General features: G+C 38.9%; 1 protein-coding gene across 5 annotated transcripts in view; it reads right to left on the bottom strand.

Moving 5' to 3' along the window:
- RIC8B (RIC8 guanine nucleotide exchange factor B) overlaps nucleotides 1-18149 on the bottom strand; it is a 97368-nt gene that overhangs the window by 9589 nt on the left and 69630 nt on the right. For 4 of the 5 annotated variants that reach the window (XR_015714083.1, XR_015714082.1, XM_016223168.2 and 1 more), the window contains exons 8-9: nucleotides 14040-14184; nucleotides 4779-4898 (exon numbers count right to left, since the gene is read on the bottom strand). Coding sequence is in view for 3 of the 5 variants with exons in the window: in XM_016223168.2 (XP_016078654.2) it covers nucleotides 4779-4898; nucleotides 14040-14184 (265 nt within the window). In the remaining 2 variants the exon portion in view is untranslated. The remainder of the gene's footprint in view (nucleotides 1-4778; nucleotides 4899-14039; nucleotides 14185-18149) is intronic. The other variant, XM_016223171.2, reaches the window with a different exon arrangement.

Here is an 18149-nt window from a genome sequence, read left to right as displayed (position 1 = left end):
GCTAAAGGATTTTCTGATGTAAACAATTAAGATCTTTATACTTCAGTTCCTACAATGGCTCTCACAATGCTCCAAAGATTGGACCACATTTCTGAAATGTATCTGAAAAACATTTCCTTGACTAACTTCAAAAAGATGGGTGTAATCACAGTTGTTATTCTTGTAAGCAGAGCAAAGTAACTTATTTATAAGGAAAAAACTGTATATTACTTTTCAGTCATAAGTCACCTGTCTCAGCTTTAGTAAGTTTAAAAATAATCTTTGTATTAAAAGGAACTATTCCATATTTAATACCTGCATTTATTAAGAAAGCCATGTCCCAGAAACTACACAGTGACTGGCAATAAATAAATAAATGAGTGAATAAATGGATAAATAAGGAGTAGATAAGAGAAGGAAGAAATGGGAAAACTATTATTTATTTATATAAATAAATTTTAGAGGATTTTGATAGAATATATATGCAAAAAGGCAATGTACCTTGTTAAATAGTGATGGGGTATGGGTGGAGTATAAGATTAATAAGTACTGGTTCCAACTAAGGAACTAAAGGGGATTAGAAAAGTCAAAACAAACTTGAAATATTATTTCCCTTGGTTAGTTTAAGCTTAAGCCAATCAAGCCTCTCTCTCCTTTTCTGGAGGAGGCTGCATTATTATATACGAGTTGTGTGCTGTAACTAAGGTGAATGCAATTGTATTAGCCACACTGGACTTGCTTAACCACACACAATCCCCATTCTAATCTCCTGCTTAAATTGCAGGGGCTTATTATTTTCCAGTTCAGAGAAAGATAGATGAGGTGGAGAGGCAGGCAAGTTTCATCCCCTTTTCCACCTCTGCTCCGACATTAAAACTGTCAAATGAAGCTTTTTATAATCTCATGCCTCAAGTCTTAATGCTTATGTTTCATAAATATTATAATTATCTTTCTATATTAAAGGAATTATGTACCCATATATTTAAATTAGCCAGTCACGGGCCAAAGAACCTTTATGGAATTCTTTTCTAACCCTGAATTTTATGGCATTTGGCCAAGAAATGGAACTGCCAAAAGTATACTTAAAGTCTTAAACCATATAGGCTATTTTATAGAGCAGAAAACTGATCTTCAGATTTGGGGATCAGCTGTGTTATTTTCTCACACACTGGGGAAACCACAGGGTACAAGGCACTGTATAGCTAGACATGATGGGATTAATAGGGCTCAGATTATTCTCACACTCTTAAGACCTCCAGGTCCACTGCCAATCCCCTTACCTACATCTGTCACAAATAATCCTTATACTTAAAAACAAACAAACCAACCACTTGAAATACTACTAAGTCAGTTGGTATTTGATGGGAATAAAATGTTTGAGCACTAATCTCTCCAGTGTCCTTGGAAATCTAGGTGAGGTAAAGCTGCTAAGAGGTGAGCTCCCTGAGGCAGTGGCTACGTCCAGCATGGAGGCAAAACGAAAATGTAATTTAAGTTTCCGCATTGGTGGTCTTACAGTTGTGGTAGTGAATGTCATTTGTGCCCTACACCAGGCTCAGTAATAGTATCTGGCATGACCAACCTTAGTCATCACTTTGGTAAGTGCATTGGCACGGGCCACTGTTGCTAACCACCATCCTGGTGCAGGTCCTTCACATCTGCTCTCCTATGGATGGAAAAAAGGAAGTGTCTAGTGTCCATTCATTGGCCACATCACCTCCAACCCTATCCTTTACTCAGTGCCTTTCACTTCAGGCCCAGGAGAAAATGATTTCATTTCTGAGAAGGAAAGTTAATCAGACAAAGCTCGGGATACTTTTAGCGCGATAAAGACTTGGTGGGATGCAGGACATCCTTAAGGGACAGCTGAGGGGACTAACCAGCAGCACAACGCTGAAGAGGATGATCAGGAAGTGCTCTGGCGACACTGACTCTTGGACAGACACAGCAGCACAGCAGACAGAGCAAAGGTCTTGAGTTCTGGAAAATGAAGTTCCTAATCTCACTTTATTATGGAGCTAGAAAGAGAATGTATGTGAAGTGTTTTGTAAACTGTTAAAGGAAGTGGATTATCACTAGACATTAGTTTGGAAATGTTTGGGGCAATTCTTTGGGCCTTGCTTCCCCCAATGATAAATCTGGTAATAAATTATTAATCAAATAATGATAAAACAACTTGAGCTCTTTAGAAGCTATAGTATGTGAATACCAAAGACTTATCTTAAGAAGAGTAAGTTTCCCTCCACCTGGAATGAATGGTCATTCCTCCACTTGTCTATTAAATAACCTCTTACACATCAAGGATGAGCACAAATGCTACCTTCCCTGTGAAACAGTCCCTGATTCATCCAGACAGAATGAACTGCTCCTTTTCCTGGGTGCTGATGGTTCAACACAGACCTTATTTTGTTATTTTCTTTTACACCTTGTATTCTAGAATAGATAGATGACAGTCATTCCCTTCACTAGAATGTGAGTTTTCCAGAGGCAGAGACTGTCATGTTCACAATCTCCCTCAACCTTCTTAGCACAGTGCCTTGCACAGAGTAGCTGCTTAATTAATGTTCCCTGAATTGTACTGCATTCAGTCTATTTTGGCTTTATGGCTTCTTGTTTACCTCAAAAAAACCAAAACCAACAACAGTGAAAAGAGAGAAGAAACTTAAGACAGACATGTAAGACGCATAAAGAATGGCTTCATTCTTTGCATTCCTGCTTTGGAATGCTCACTGCTGATCTCCACGCAGCTTTGTCACTGATTGTTATTAGTGAGAGCAAATGTTAGAAAGCACACACAGGCAAACAATGTAAAAGACCCACCACACATCATGCAGAGTCGGTAACTTAGGACTATTCTCAAAGTTGCCTTTAGCTTCAACTTTCACAGCAAAATCAGTACCATCCAAGCCAACACAAGACATATTTGCTCTGCTTTATAGGTGCAAAAATCAGTGTCACCTTCAGGTTGAGGTGGCATCTACCTGGGTATCTTCTTTGAGGCAGAATTTAAATTAAGTAGAAGCTTGGTATTTCAGACCTGATGTTTGTGTATTTATTTGTTGGCAGCTTCTAGAAAACATGGATTTCCCTAAGATTACAAGGAGAAGGACCTGGCACTGTTGCTGTTACAGGGATGTCTCATGAAATGGTCTTGTCTCTTTCAGTAAGTGCCTGAATTATACTGTATTGTCTCAGGTAGTTCTATCCCTCATCTCCTACTTTCCTAGTTTGGAGTTTACTCATCCTGGATCTATCGCCCAGTTGACTAGCATCTGTGTTATATTTTAAGAACCTCATATTATTGAAATAATGTACGAAGATGGTATTTATGTGATTGACTGGTTTGCTGTCCTAACATACTAATATGCTCCACTCAGGTCTTGTTAACACTTCCTGCTCCAACCAGAGGGACTCTTGGCTCTCATTCTAACTGCTATATCACTGTGTTTTATCAGGTCCTTTTGGAAACAGCTAAGCACAAATCCTATTTTTATATATTCATTCTAAACTTGTTATTCTGCCTCTTACAGGTTTGCCATGTCAGTATCGTAGCTTTGACTGTGATTCCTTCAGGGAAGGAACATGTCCGTTCTATCAAAAGTATGGAGATTATCATCTGCAAATAGATGACAATGTCTTTTGAAGTTGTGAGCACTGTCAGTTGGCTGTAAATTCTAACCCTGGGAAAGGATGAGAGTTTAAAAAGACTAGCTGGAAGTAACTAAGTTCTAGTCATGCTAGCTTTGTAGATGATGTAACCATGTACTTCTAAATAACTTCTACCACACTGCCAGCCTCATCTGAAAGAAGCTCAGACTCTGCAGTGTCTAAATATCCATCCACACTTGTCACACTGCCCATGTTTTCAAACATTTCCACTCTGAGCCTCCTGCTGTGCTCTTAGCCTCTGCTTTTTTCTTTATTTCACCTTTCCCTTTAATGGTTGGCTTTCCTATTCCAGTTGCTACTTCTCTTGACTGAGGGACACTAGCCTTTACATAGTTGTGAAAAAGGAGATGAACAGAAGAAATTCACCTTTAAGTGACAGCTGCCACCAACACACAGAAGCACTCACTCAAGATGGCTTAAAGGAGACAGTGACTCAATGTATGACTGGAAAATAGAGCAATTCAGACAAGTGTGAAAGGAATTAATATTTTCTAATAACTCCTCCAAGATGACTAGCTGCTGATTAGTATACATTTGATTTAATTATTTTCAAAACTATTTTTGGAGGGGAAGGAGGTGTGGAGCAAGAAGGGAAGGGGAGATTGTTTTTAGAAACCCTTGTTAACACAAGCACCTGCTTTTAGAAAAGCCTGCAAGCCTGCATCTGAGTTATTCCTTTTCACTTTTTCCTGTTGGGTGCATGACAGTTTAGAATTCTTGGTTTCAGCAGCAACCCAAAAAGACAGAATTGCAAACTTGCACATCAAAAAAGAAAAAAAAAAGCATCATGATTTGAAACAAAAACCAAAACAGACTAAAACAAAAAATACAAGAAGCAGCAAAATCACTGAACCTAACTCAGCATCCTTTTGAAGACAGGGAGGTTAGTTGGTTAAATGTCACAGTGACCTAGCAGTGACTGTCCCAGCTTTGAGAGACTGACTGTTTAGAGTGCACATCCAGAGCGGCACAAGTAGGAGACCGCAGGAGCTAACTGCTGCAGCCGGGGCCACCTTGTGCCAGTCAGCATGGATTTCCAGAGCTGCTGTTCTATGGTAACTCTCAGCGAGAGAGACAAAGAAATAGAACATTTGTAGAAACCAAGCAAAATATGGATGGGAATACAATACCTGGAAAGTTTATCAAGCATGTTGACAAGTTTCATGGCTTCATATTCTTTTTGTTCTTCTGTCATTTCATCTATAAGGTTTGGCATTGGTTCCTCTAAATGACCAGTGATAAGATTAATGCTACAAAAAGAAAAAAAAGTTATGCTGTATGTTTTAAAATTATGCTCTTTCTATACTTTGCTGGTCCAAGTTGTAAGTTATAATAAGAAAGAGTATAATTGCCAAAAAACTGGCAATAGTAGCAATTTTATGGTATAGAACTGCTATAGGGATTTAAAAAAATTTACTTTCCTAGTAATTTGCTTTGGGAAACAGGTATTAACTATTGTTTTTGAAAAAGCAAAACTAACTTGCCAACTTAAAAAAAAAAAAAAGGCACAGCTGCTTTTTAAAATTATGAAATTTGATTGGTGGGGTTAGGGTAAATATCCCTGGATGCACAGCGTATTCATTAATTATAAGGGGACAAATGATTTCAGAGAGGAAGAAATTCATTTTGTGATACAGCATAAAACATATATAAAAAAAAATTGGAAAAATGATGACAGAGAGGCTAGAATCTAAAAATGAAAGCATGCCAATTTATAATCTCAGGAAATTAGTCCATTAGTGAGACCACAGAAGGCAATGAGTGTTTAAATAATAAAAGATAAAGCAGAAGAACAATTTTAATTAGACCTGATCTGACCTAGATAAAAAAGGAATGAAATCTAGCCTACGAGAGACAGGTATACCATCTGACTTTCTGGAAATAGATTTAATAAAGTACTTAGAATGAATACATTCCATAAACTCTGTATGAAGTTCTAAAACCAAATAAGCTTTCCTCTTAGATAAAAGTCACACTTTTTTTTTTTTACACAGTGAAATAGAAGATAATTCTTCCAATGCTGCTAAATATCTGTAAATTAAACGTGTTTCTGGAGAAAAGGGCAAGTAATTATAGCATTTTGTACCAGCTAAGTACAGATGGTCTGTGTTTAATGATCAAATGAAATATCCTCGCAAACAGCAAATTGCTAATAAATTGCTTTGTAGGGCCTACAAACACAAATGCATTCAGGCGCCAGGCCTTCAGGATAAGCAGGTGAGTGAACTGGTCAGTATAAACAATGTGGAGTGCTGGGACTGGAGTAAACTGGAGACTAGAATGCTAGTCTAAGCAGAAAAAAAAAATTACGTGGGCCAAAACAAAGACATTGTGATCAATTAGGTTCTCTGTTGGCGAGTTTTAGACTCTTATTTGGGCAAGTTTACTTTCTTTACTGACCGGGGCTTTTCTCATTTGGAGTAAGGGATAGGCCACTAGTTACTATTATCTATTACCAGAAGATTTCCTTTTCTTTTGCTGAATTTCTCGGAGGCTACCCAACATACAGATTCTTGTAAAAGGACTCAGCACTCACCATCCTCAAAAACATGATCTAACACATGTGTTTTGCAATTCCTACATAAGACCTATGTCTAGAGCCATGGTTAAAAAACCTTTTTTCTGTCATAGTAGTGGAAACTATCCCCTGCTTCTTATTTAACAAATGAAATCCTGTGTACAGGGCCGACATACAAAACATAAAAGTCGGAACTGCTCAGGCAGAAGGAACAGGAATGGCCAAGAGCTTCCTCCATTTGTCTGCACTCTTAAGGCGCTTTCAGGAACTCTGGCACTCAGGGTAAGCAGTGTGAAACCCACAGGCTTGCCAATGATTTTTAGCGTTGGCTGTACATGAGAAATCACTTGGGAAACTTTAAAGAAAAGGCATGGGCCTCACCTCAGACCAATATATACACACACACACATATATACGTGTGTGTGTGTGTATGTATATATATGTATAAAGTTTTCTAGGTAATTCTGATCCGCAGTGAGGTAGGAACCACTGGGCTAGAGTAGAGTGCCTACTTCAGACACTCATTGTGTGCTACTATTTCTTCTTTTTTCAGGTGCTTGTAAAAGAAGAGAGAAAGGCCTCTAGTTAGTGGCCATTAACAAGAACGCTGAATGGGGTCATCATATTTCCCAAAAGTGAAGAACAAAGCGGACCTAGACAAGGCTTCTGAGAATGACAGAGTTCTTAAGAGGTATCCAGATGCCACACTGAAAATGTAATTCCACCACCCATCTATTATTTGCTTAGGCACGTAACAGTGAGACAAGTTTTCACTGGTTTCTCTACTGCTGCCTGCTAAATCAGAAAAACAACTAGTCTTATAAATAATAAGTAAAAATGTGTATTATAGGTACATAACCACTTTCCAAGCAAACAGAGGAAGTCAGGTCTTTGAACAAAGTATAAGGGAAGGCAGTAGGTGTATTAACTATATATGCTCATTTTGTCTCGTAAGTGAAGGATTCTCTCCTATGGTCCGTGGAGGGTGATTTTAGCCTATGCTAATATTACACAGCCATCACGTGCCTCAGGGGAAGATGTGTCAGGAGAACGCGCTGGTAAGCTCTGTGGTACTGTGGGCACCACAGCACACAAATGCCAGGACATGTTTCCTTGGGTCGGGGCACATTTGATGCTTTTCTTGGTTCTTTTAAGGGTTTAATGAAAATGATGTCTGTTTTCCATAAGCTGACCTCAAGTCCTCTGCTGCTAAAATAATTTAATGGCTTGCTCTGAAATTAGTACTGAAATCACAAAATCCTTTGCTCACTGAACATAAAAAAAGCAGTAGCCAGGAATTCCTTTTTTTGGAGTAGGAACTTACCATCCTTTACTCATGTAGTAAAACATTCCAACCCCCCAGTCACTCCAGGGATCCAGGTTTCAGTTTTTCCTTTACAAAAACAAGCTCCCCCCCATACTCAGAACAATGTAAACAATACCACAGAAAACACAAGCTGGGGCGCTGAACTATGCCACTCTTTTAAGGGGAAAATGCCAATGCGGGGGGAAGGAGGCAGACTGGGGCACTGTCTCCTCTCTTGCTCCCTACTTCAAACCAGTCACACGAAGTTTCCTTACCCAGGGAAGAAGAGAAAACAAGTAAGAATCACCACAGCAATGATGTCAGTTTCCATAAAGTAGGTTATTTTCAGTTGAGTAAACACTTGCCACCTTTATAACCTCAAACAGCATAGTATAAGACTTAGCTTTCCAGGATTCAGGATCTTAACCCTATGAAATTCTGGGGTTAGTTTTATTTTGTTCCAAGATGCTGAGTTTTAAGACGCTTTAAGTACACTAACTGTGGTGGATGTTTTATTGGGTAATTTTATATTTATCATTATTTTCTCCACCTTGTTTCTATTCCCTTCCCAGCACTCTGTCCTATGATTATATTTGTCTTTCAGTTAGATGACAAGAAGTATCTAAACTCTTATCTGTGGTATTTACTTGAGAATTTTGTATTATATAAGGCCATTATATGAACTGAGAACAGCTATGAGCCCGGAGACCAAAGGATTGGGACATACTAAAAAGGTATGAGCGAATGAACATATGCATAGAAGCTGAAATATATTTCAAGACTTCTGTTCTTTCTTCAAACTGTTGTTACATTTGGCCATCAGCACTAGGTCACCTAACAAAAAAGAGCCATTAAAAGTTCCCTGAACTATATGAAAGTTAACGGTGTGAAATCAAGGAAGCCTTTGCCTGGTATGAAGGGGACCACACCACTCAACTCCATCAGTCGGGTGCCATGTGAGAATGTTATCAGAACCATCACTTTCCTAAAAGGAGCTGAAAATCCAATTTTTCACATGAAATATCTGAATTCTAAATGCTGGAAAGTAATTATTTTAAGCAGTACTATGTAAAATAAAAAAATAAAACCCCAAAACCCAAATAATCAATGCAACATGGGGAAGTCAAGTAGAACCTACTTGTGGGCTAAATGTAACCTATGCGCTTACAATCTGCAACCTCTAGGAAAGAAATCAGGGTTTTAGGAAAAGGCATTTGTGAAACAGACTAGAAAAGAAGGGGATAGGTAGGGTGGGAAAGGAGACATTATCTGCAAATGAATCTAGAAAAGCCTTTCCAGGAAAAACTCCCCAGAATATTTGTTCCTCACAAAACAACAAAAGAGCAGAGTGGAACTTTACCATATCCTGATTTTCTTGAATTTCATTCCTTGCTCCCACTCCCCAACTACAAATTGATCTTGATGAAGACAGGAACCTCAATCATTTGGTATCCCAATGCTGAGAGAAGCTTACTCAGAAAATTTAGTCAAGAACTCAAAACAATTAACAAAAATTTACTGAGTGCCTACTGTGTGCCAGGTACTACTCTGGGGACATCTCAATGAACAAAAACAGACCCCCTGCACCCCAAAGAAATCTCTTCTCTCCTGGTGCTTATCTTCCAATGGGGAAAACAGGCTTTATATGTAGATTGTATGGGTGTTATAAGTGCTATAACAAAAGAGCAATGTGAGGTAAGTGTAAAGTGGAGGGGTGATGGTAGGAGTGCTGCAGTTTTTAATAAGGGGACAGAATAGGCTTCACTAAGATGATGATATCTGAGTAAAAACTTGGAAAAGGTGAGACAGTAAGATAGTCAATGGTATGGTAGTTCTTCAAAAAATTAAACACAGAACTACCATCTGACCCAGCAATTCTGCTTCTGGATATACACTCAAAAAAAGTGAAAGCAGAGACTTGAACAGAGATGTGTCCACCCATGTTCACAACAGCACTATTTACAACAGCTGAAAGGCAGAAACCACCCAAGTGTCCATTGACGGAAGAACGGATAAACAAAATGTGGTACATACAATGGAACGTCATTCAGCTTTAAGGAGGAAGGAAATCTGGCACATGCTACAACACGGATGAATCTTAAAAACATTATTCTAAGTAAAATTAGCCAGTCCACAAAAGGAGACAAATACTATCTATGATTTCACCTATATGTGGTTCTTAAAATGGTGAATTTTATATTATGTATACTTTACCTCCCAAATAAGAAGGCAAAGTGAAGAGCACATTAAAACTTGCTTTGCCTACCTCAAAAAACAACAAAACATAAGCTCTGGAGTCAGGCCACCTGACCCACTCATGAACTATGTGTCCCACACAAGTATTTGACATCACTGAGCTTTAGTATCCTCGTCTGTAAAATGAGGAGAACCCTATCCCAATGGGTTGCTATGAAGATTAAATGAGATAATACCAGTACAGTTTTTAGAACAGTACCTGGCACATATTAGACACTCAATAAATACCAGCTATCATTATTAGCATAAGTGAGCCACTTGCTAAGGAATAAGCAAGCCAGAAGGCCTTGGATGATGCAGTGAGCTCACTCTATTCAGTTAAATTGTCACCCAGGAGTGGTCTGTACAATATTCATTAACTAAAGAAGCCATGCAACAATTAGATATTTTGAGCAGTTTCCTATAGATAAATTTAGATAGAAGGTATGTGGAAGAGACATCAATAAATGGTGACTGAGGCTGAAAATGTCTCAAGTAGTTTCGGAATTACCATAAAAATGGAACAGTGATTCCACAGTAAACAAGATGGTAAATTATGAAGCATCTTAATCCAAGTTTCTGCATTCCATTAGCAGTGCAAAGAACTAGGGTGTATGGTGTCACTCTTTTACTTATCAATTATTTACTAAGTGTCTGTCGTGTAGCAACCATACAAATATACATACTGAATACATATACATACGTATATAAATACCATATTTCATCTAAGCAATTTTAAAAAACCCAAAATGTCTTTTTAAATTATATTGCTTTCTAAGTGTTTCCTATGTTGGGTTTTTTGGATTAAGACTGATATCCTTGATTACAAAGGATACAGAAACTATGGTTGTAAATCTATAGGAAATGAAACCTGGAGCAACACTGTACTTTATCTAACACACCTGACCTCTTGCTGGCCATTTACCCAAATTATAATACAAAAATAAAAATAAAAAATAGAGAACTCAATTTTGAAAGTACAAAACTGGTATAGTTGCAAATATCACAAAGGCTGGTAAACTTACGGAACCAGTGTACATGGCAGAAGTGGCAATTTTATTTTCAATTCTGACCTTTTAGAGATCTGAATTTAGATTGTTTCATGATGGCTTACAGTAAATAAATTCCAGTTCCTAGAAATGCCAGTTAAATCCTATCATACACAAACATAACATCACAGCCCAAACTAGGCAAAGGGAAAATCTTCAAGTCCTGGTTTCTGGCTCATTTACTTAAACACAAAGATCTTCCATTTGGATAGCTCCAATATATGGAGACAGTAATAATGGGACCTGACTTAAAGCAGCATAACAAACCTTGACAAATAAAAGAAAAAAAGTCTTTTGTCTTGTGCTAAAGAAACTATCAATACAGCTGTTGCCACAGCTACTGCTGAGAGAAATATAGTCAAGAAGGCAATACCCAAGTAGCTTAGTATAATGTTAAGCTTCTGAATGTGATTTGAACTAGTGGGGGGGTATTAAGGTTGTAATGATGTATCTTAAAGTTCTTCCCACTCTGGCCATCCCCTCCTTCTGCCCCTAAAGACACTTCTTTGGACCCCTAGGCTCCTAGATATCTAACCTGAAAGCCATTTGTCTAAAATGAGCCAAATGTCATTCAATACACATCTTTTGATTGATGTTTAGAATGATGTATACAACATATCAGTCAGTTATACTACATAAACAGTTCAGGGGCCTCTATGCTCAGAGGCACAAAAGAAACAGGTATAAAAATTAGAATTTAGAAATTTGATTTCTCTTTGCTACAATAGCAAAGTTTATCTGAAAACTTTTAACAAACATGGCTAGACATATACCAAAAACTTGTGTGGCATGTAACTTGATTCTATGAGTATATTCTATCTAAGTGTGCTAATTACAGAAAGTCATTTCCAGTCCATTAAATACATTTATTTTGACACAAAAAGGACTGTTGTGATATTAACTGTCTCCCATAGCCTGAATGTAAGCCCCATACAATTCTTGGTTTCAGATTCCACTAAAGGATTATAGGTTACCTTGGTGCATTAATCAAAATCCACTTACATTTTTTACAATGGGACAAGGGCCAACTGGAGGAAGGGTAATTTCTCTGCTTCTGCCAATAACTAGCAACTCTTGTGAATAAATGCATCATAAGAAACACTGACCCTGATCCTGGGAACACTGACCGGTAAAGGATAACCAGGGGGTAGGGGAGTAAGCGATCCTTTCAGACACTGATTTTATAAGCTCTGCTAGATTGATAAAAAGTTTTTATAATAATTTTTAGGGAAAAGGTCCTTTGAGTTCTGTGGATCATTCCCTAGAGCACAAAGGATTGTCTTGCTTGCAAAGTACTTTATTCACCACTACTTCCTAAAGGACCATTTAAATAAGTATTTTGAGTTAATAAATTAAACATCCCACTACCCTGTTTCACCTGAAAGTAGGGAAGATATAAGAAAAAAATAACAGATGGGAAACATATTTATACTTGTGATGAGTAATGTTTCAGAAACACAAGGTTTCACAATGGTGACTATTCTGATCATAACTACACCATTCCTATAAACAGCGTAGGCCAGGTTCAAAGGCTAAAAGGATTAGAAATCTAAGGCCCAAGTATAGAATCTTATGACAGAAAGCCAAGACAATAACAATATCAAACATCATGGTCCTTGATTTAAACAAATAGTGCTCTCCTGAAATCTAGCATGTCTCTTTCCCATACCGTTGGGACAGACCCAGTGTTCTTGTGTTTTCTCTGAGCTCTTTCTTGTTAGAAGAGCATTCTGGTGCTTGCTAGATACATGACCATTACCATTGCAGAAGTCATCTACCAAACAAAAGCAACAATACACATTGAGTTGCAGCAATATAGACCATCCTCAGGTAAGTACTCAAGAGCTGTCTAAGTTGATTGTGTCTATATCCCTGGGGCACAAAGGAAGCCTAATGCAATTTCTATGTTCATTTAATATGAGACTTCTCCCCTGTTATATTTTAAAGTCTCAAATGGAGAGATATAAAATATTAAACTGATATGGAAATACAGTTTATGGAATGGAAAAAACAAGAGTGAGCAAGACTAATTTATAATTAAATTATATATAATTAGGGAAAGACTGAAATATTCCTCTATCTTGTCTACATATACTTGATAGCGATGCCCAGTTTATAACATCTAAATGGTGGCAGTCTTGAGAACTTACTACTTAGAGTCACTGCTAGCATTTTTCCCCCAAAGCCTTTTTTTCTGGGATATACTCTAAGATCTTGCTGAGACTGATAGCACTGGCGATGCTAAAAGTAATGCTACCTATTGAGACTTAATTTGCCAAGAATACAGGCAATTTAATTCCTATCTAATTAGGGAATGATCTTTTTTTTTTACCTTCTGACAACCCATTACTTTCATGCCAACAGGGCAGGATCTATATGAAAAAAAGGGGGGGCTAATTTTGCAGATAATGATTTTTCTATCTTTGATCAACTACTACATGACCCACATCACACTCCAGAAGATTATCAGTAGAAAACATAGCATGTCAACATCTTTGATGCCAAAAGGCAGTCGCTCTTTTAACATTCAGGAATGGAAACCAGAAAACTGAGCTCAAACAACTCCTAATAAGTGGAAACTTAAGAAATTCACCTGGGATGGGGGTTGAGAGGCAGGTGAAGAGGTTGGGAGGAGCAGAGGGAAGGAGCTGGTTTGGGACAGAAAGGAATGAGTGTCTGATTTGTAAGCACTGACTCAGGGAAGACTTGACAGTCTCGGGTTTGCCTATTCACTACACTAACGCATCTGCTCAGAGGTAATTTCCTTAGTGTTTGAGTAAAATTTACTGTGCAGCCGAAGTTCTTTCCTTTTGCTAGTCATGTGCCTTGCTGCTTTGCTGACTCACAGGGGCTCTTCTGTAAGAGGAAAGAGCAGAATGCACGGAATCTACACTTAGCTTCCTCAGAAAGACTCAAACATCAAAGAGCCAACTGAGGTGCACGATCTTGGTTGTACCTTCCAAGATCTCAACCTATGGAAAGAAAAGCAAAAAGGAAACAACAATACTTTCAAAGTGTAAGATGGTGCACACATAAAGCACCATCTCTCTTTAAGTCTTGGGACAGGATAATGAGCATTTTGTTTTCTTGCAATTGTTACCCTTCCTCAATCACTTGAAGTCACTCTAAGTCATGCGCTATGAAACCGCTTCTAAAAACACTATTAAATGGAAAGCTTCCAAATCCACAAAAGAAAAGAAATACTTGGAAAATGAGAGGCCAAGGAAGCGAAGGGCGAGTAGGGCGGTGGAGGCGCGGGCAGCGTGGGGCAGCGGCACGGCACCTGGGCTTCGCGCTCCTGTACTCCTCGGTGTCCGTGTCTTCGTCCTCCGAGTACCAGGTGTCTCCTCTCCCGCCGGCCAAGAGGCCCCTGGCCGCCAGCAGCCCCGCGGCATTCCCATAGCCAGTGTACTTCAGCAGGCTGTCCACTGCGAAAACAGAACAGGTTTTCAGACAGGAGCCCCTGGGTGCGCACCAGCATCGTGCCCCCTCGCCCGCACGGGGAAGCTGCAGGTACGGGCCGTGGCAGCAAGTCTTGGCACCGAGAACTCTCCAAGTGTGGCCGTGGGGATGCTGAACCACCTACCGTTTCTCCTACATGCTCTGAGGACCAAGTCTTTTTCCAAGTTTCTGAAATTCAAATGGAGCTGATCTGAATATACTTTGTGGCAGGAGTGGGGCTTCTGTTACCACCAGGTCATTGGTAAGGGTGGTGTTTTAAGTGTGTGTTCACAAATCTTATTTCTTTATCCAGTTTTAGAGAAATGATGATTAGAAACTGGAGCTGATAAAGGCCAGACTGGGATTTTACCAATAGAGCACATCACATAAAAATTTTCTCATACACTTTGTAGGAATTGGAGGGAAAGAAAATAAGAAAACTTAAGGGTATTAGCAAATAGAATGGGCTAAGTTACTGCTTTCTAAAAAAAGTCAGCAACAACATAAATGAAAGCACACGGAATCCACTGAGAAGCGGGGCTAGATTTCAATAATGAACACTTACTAGCTGGTTGACCCTGGGTACATTATTTTGCAGCTCTGTACTCCAATTTTCTAATCTGGACAATTGGAATATCATCTACCTCACAGGTCAATATAAGCAAAGTGCTTAAAAAAGTCTCTGGCACAAAACTTTTTCCTGGTCATATTAGGTAAAATGACCATTGATGATTTTTCAACGTACTTTAACACAAACACACAAATAAGCCAGCCCCAATAAAGCATCTGGTGCCAGTCCCCTGTAAGCATTACCTTGCTTGTCACCAGTGTAAGGTGATTACCTCTAAGAGAAGCAGACACATAAAATTTTTGTAGGGAAACCCTGAACTGTAGGAGTTTTTCTTTGTGTGTATGATTTTTAAGTACCTTTAAGGAAGGTACTAAGCAATCACTAGCAGCTTTATTTAGGAGCACTTTTTTTTCTTCAGGTACAATTTGAAGGTGAACACTAAAATAGTCAATGAAAAGATAAAAATTGGCAAAATTTACTTAAAGCTTTCAATAAAATGGCCACCGAAAAACAACTGTAAACATAACACTAACTTTTTTGTTAATACTCGCCCGAGGATATTTTTCTTCCCATAGCTTTTCAGGGAGATGGGGGAGGGGAGAGAGAGAGAGAAACATCAATATGAAAGAGGCACATTGATTGGTTGCCTCCTGCATGTACCCCAACTGAGGCCAGGAAGAGCCTGCAACCGAGGTATGTGCCCTTGGCCCCAACAAGCCAGGACCCGTCAGTCTGTGGGCCAGCACTCTAACCATTGAGCAACCATGCCAGGGCAAAACAACACTATCTTATCCACAAGTAAAGCCTTAGTAAAATCTACATCTGAAATACATTATAATTCAGATACCTAGATCACTTACCTTGAAAAAAGACAAAGTAAAACTGGAGAAGATTTAGAGGAGGGCAATTAAAATGACTGGGAGCTAGAAAGGGACAGTGGACAGGGAACTAGGTGGGTAAGGACAGAGGACGAATGTGAGAAGGGTATGAAATTAGGAGGGCGTGGATAGGATGAACAGTCCAGGATGGAGTTGTGCACTATATTTTCAGATACTTCAACTACAGGGTACCTCCCTTGACAGTGAAAATAAAAGGAAGTCCTGCTTTCAAAGAATATAGCAAGCTGGTGAAATTTGTGCAAAAAGAAACATGGATTAATAATATAAGTAGATTAAATAAAGTTTGCACTCTTAAGTTTCCATTTGCTACCTTAAAACCTATAGATAAAACCCTTGGTAATAATTCTCAGTGGGTGCTCAAGAAAATCACATTAGAATTTAATGAGAGATGCTGGTGGTATAATTTGAAAGCCCTCTAATAAATCTGATACGCTCTCTCTTACATTCAGTACCTCCACAGGATGAAGTGGTTTAGATAAATTAATGAATTGTTAATGGAAAAGTGATTATCTAGTGTATACAGGTATTCTTAACATTCATGGAATCAGACATGACCTTAATGACACAAAGTCACTGAGGCCAAAGGACCATAGATCTGAAGCCACATGGCACTGATACTCTCATTGTAAACATTTTTGACAGGGCTTGCTTGCTTATTTATTTATTCATTCATTTATTTATTTTTAACAAATAAGGATGGTTAGTGGTCTAGAAAAGAAATATTCACTGAAATTGTGAAAGTCTAAGTTGAGGTGACATGAATAAACGGTTTAAATGAATGCCCCTAAAAACAGTAACAATAAAAAGGACTCCAAACGTAAATAGCCACCTGCAATGGCTAAAGATTAAGAATTCAGTTTATCAAAGTCCAAAATAGGTTACAAAGAAGTCTACAGAACACTAAATAACCTGCTTTCTTATGCAGAATGTCCTTCTGAAAGCTAGTTAACAGGAAAACTCCCTAGCGCGCTTATGAAAACACGACTTACTGCTCATTCACTGGAACAAACATCACGTGCCAACTCTGACAGCTTCAGCCACCGAGACCAGTTAAGATGCAGCTTGCCTTCAAGTAGATGAGGCTACAGCTAATAGTTTTAAAATCAAATGAACTTTTGTTGATAGCATAAAGTACTGGAAATGGGGGTTGGGATTGGAAGACAGATTGACTACAAACTCCTCACAGTAAGAAGCATTTTCCTTGTGAAGTTCTGACTGACATTATGTATTTTCAGTCCTTGGCTGGGAATCTGCATGTGTGAAGGGCTGACTTAAGTTACACACTGATTTTCAACGGCACCAGTGGTCAGCACTCCTAACCCCCATGCTACTGAAGGGTCAACTATATTTGGTGGAGTGTTTCTAGCTGCTTTTTAGTCTATTTTCAAATATGCTGTAAGCATCCTATTTGATATTGGGAGAAGCAGTAAAAAGGAAAATGGGCTGAAGGCGGATGGTAAGGTGCACTGCTAAGGCAAAGAAAAGATATCCTGGTGGTCCTTAAAAGGAAAAGCAGCACATAGATATATGTGTTCTTTGTCATGGTAACCAAATAGCATTCAGTCAGAAAGTTGCAAGAAATGCTTCACCATTATTTCATCAGGATGCTAGAGGGCACTATGAACAGAGGAAAGCAAATCACAGTACACCACAAAGTCAGAACACACTGGTAGTCATGGTACACTGCTTACGCAAACGTGGGTTTATCACACTCCTTTCCTTTCCAATACTGCAGCTTCTAGAAACTCTGTACTTGCGGAACTCTAACCACTCTCCCTATTTCCAGTCTCCCATCCCTCCGTACAACTGCCTGCTGTACCTTCGTAAAGCAAAAATATGACATTACCACCTTCCTGGGTGAAACTTCTAATTTCTCCCCTAAAGGTGGAAGCTCAAGTTCTAAAGCAGGTCCAAATGGGTTCTTCATTTTCTGGCCTCCGCTTTCACTTCCAAACTCGTCTCCTAACTACTCCTACACACTGTGGACCCCTCACACCTGATGTAGCTTCTTTTCTGGATGTATCAAGACGGTTTCCCATTTCTCTCTCCTCTTCATGAAGATTTTCTTTGACCTTCTCTGCGTCACCCAGCCACTCCCTCTTCCAGGGGAGGCCAAAGAATCCGCACACTCCTCATGCTGCTTACCACAGTGCCCTGAAACGATCCCTTTATGCGGAGAAATCCACAAGACAATGTACAGGGTGGGGTGAAAGTAGGTTTGTAGTTGTTCTTATGGAAAATAATACAATAATTAATAAATAAGAATACAAGAATAAACTGTTTCACATACAACTGTAAATCTCCTTTTGCCCACCCTGTACTCTCCCCAGTAGATGCATAGAGAGCACAAACATTTGCTCTTTCTTTAAACCCTTATGGGGCACCTACTATTTGTAAGTCCTTTGTTAAATACTAGGGATCCAAAGATGAAGACGACACGATCTCTAACCTAAAGAAACTAATGTCTAGGATGAAAGTTCAA

This window comes from Miniopterus natalensis, chromosome 2, assembly GCF_054644295.1.
Source record: "Miniopterus natalensis isolate mMinNat1 chromosome 2, mMinNat1.hap1, whole genome shotgun sequence".
In the NCBI taxonomy this organism is placed as follows: Eukaryota; Metazoa; Chordata; class Mammalia; order Chiroptera; family Miniopteridae; genus Miniopterus; species Miniopterus natalensis.
Note: the sequence above shows the minus strand (reverse complement) of the source record. Positions and strands in the feature narration are given on the sequence as shown.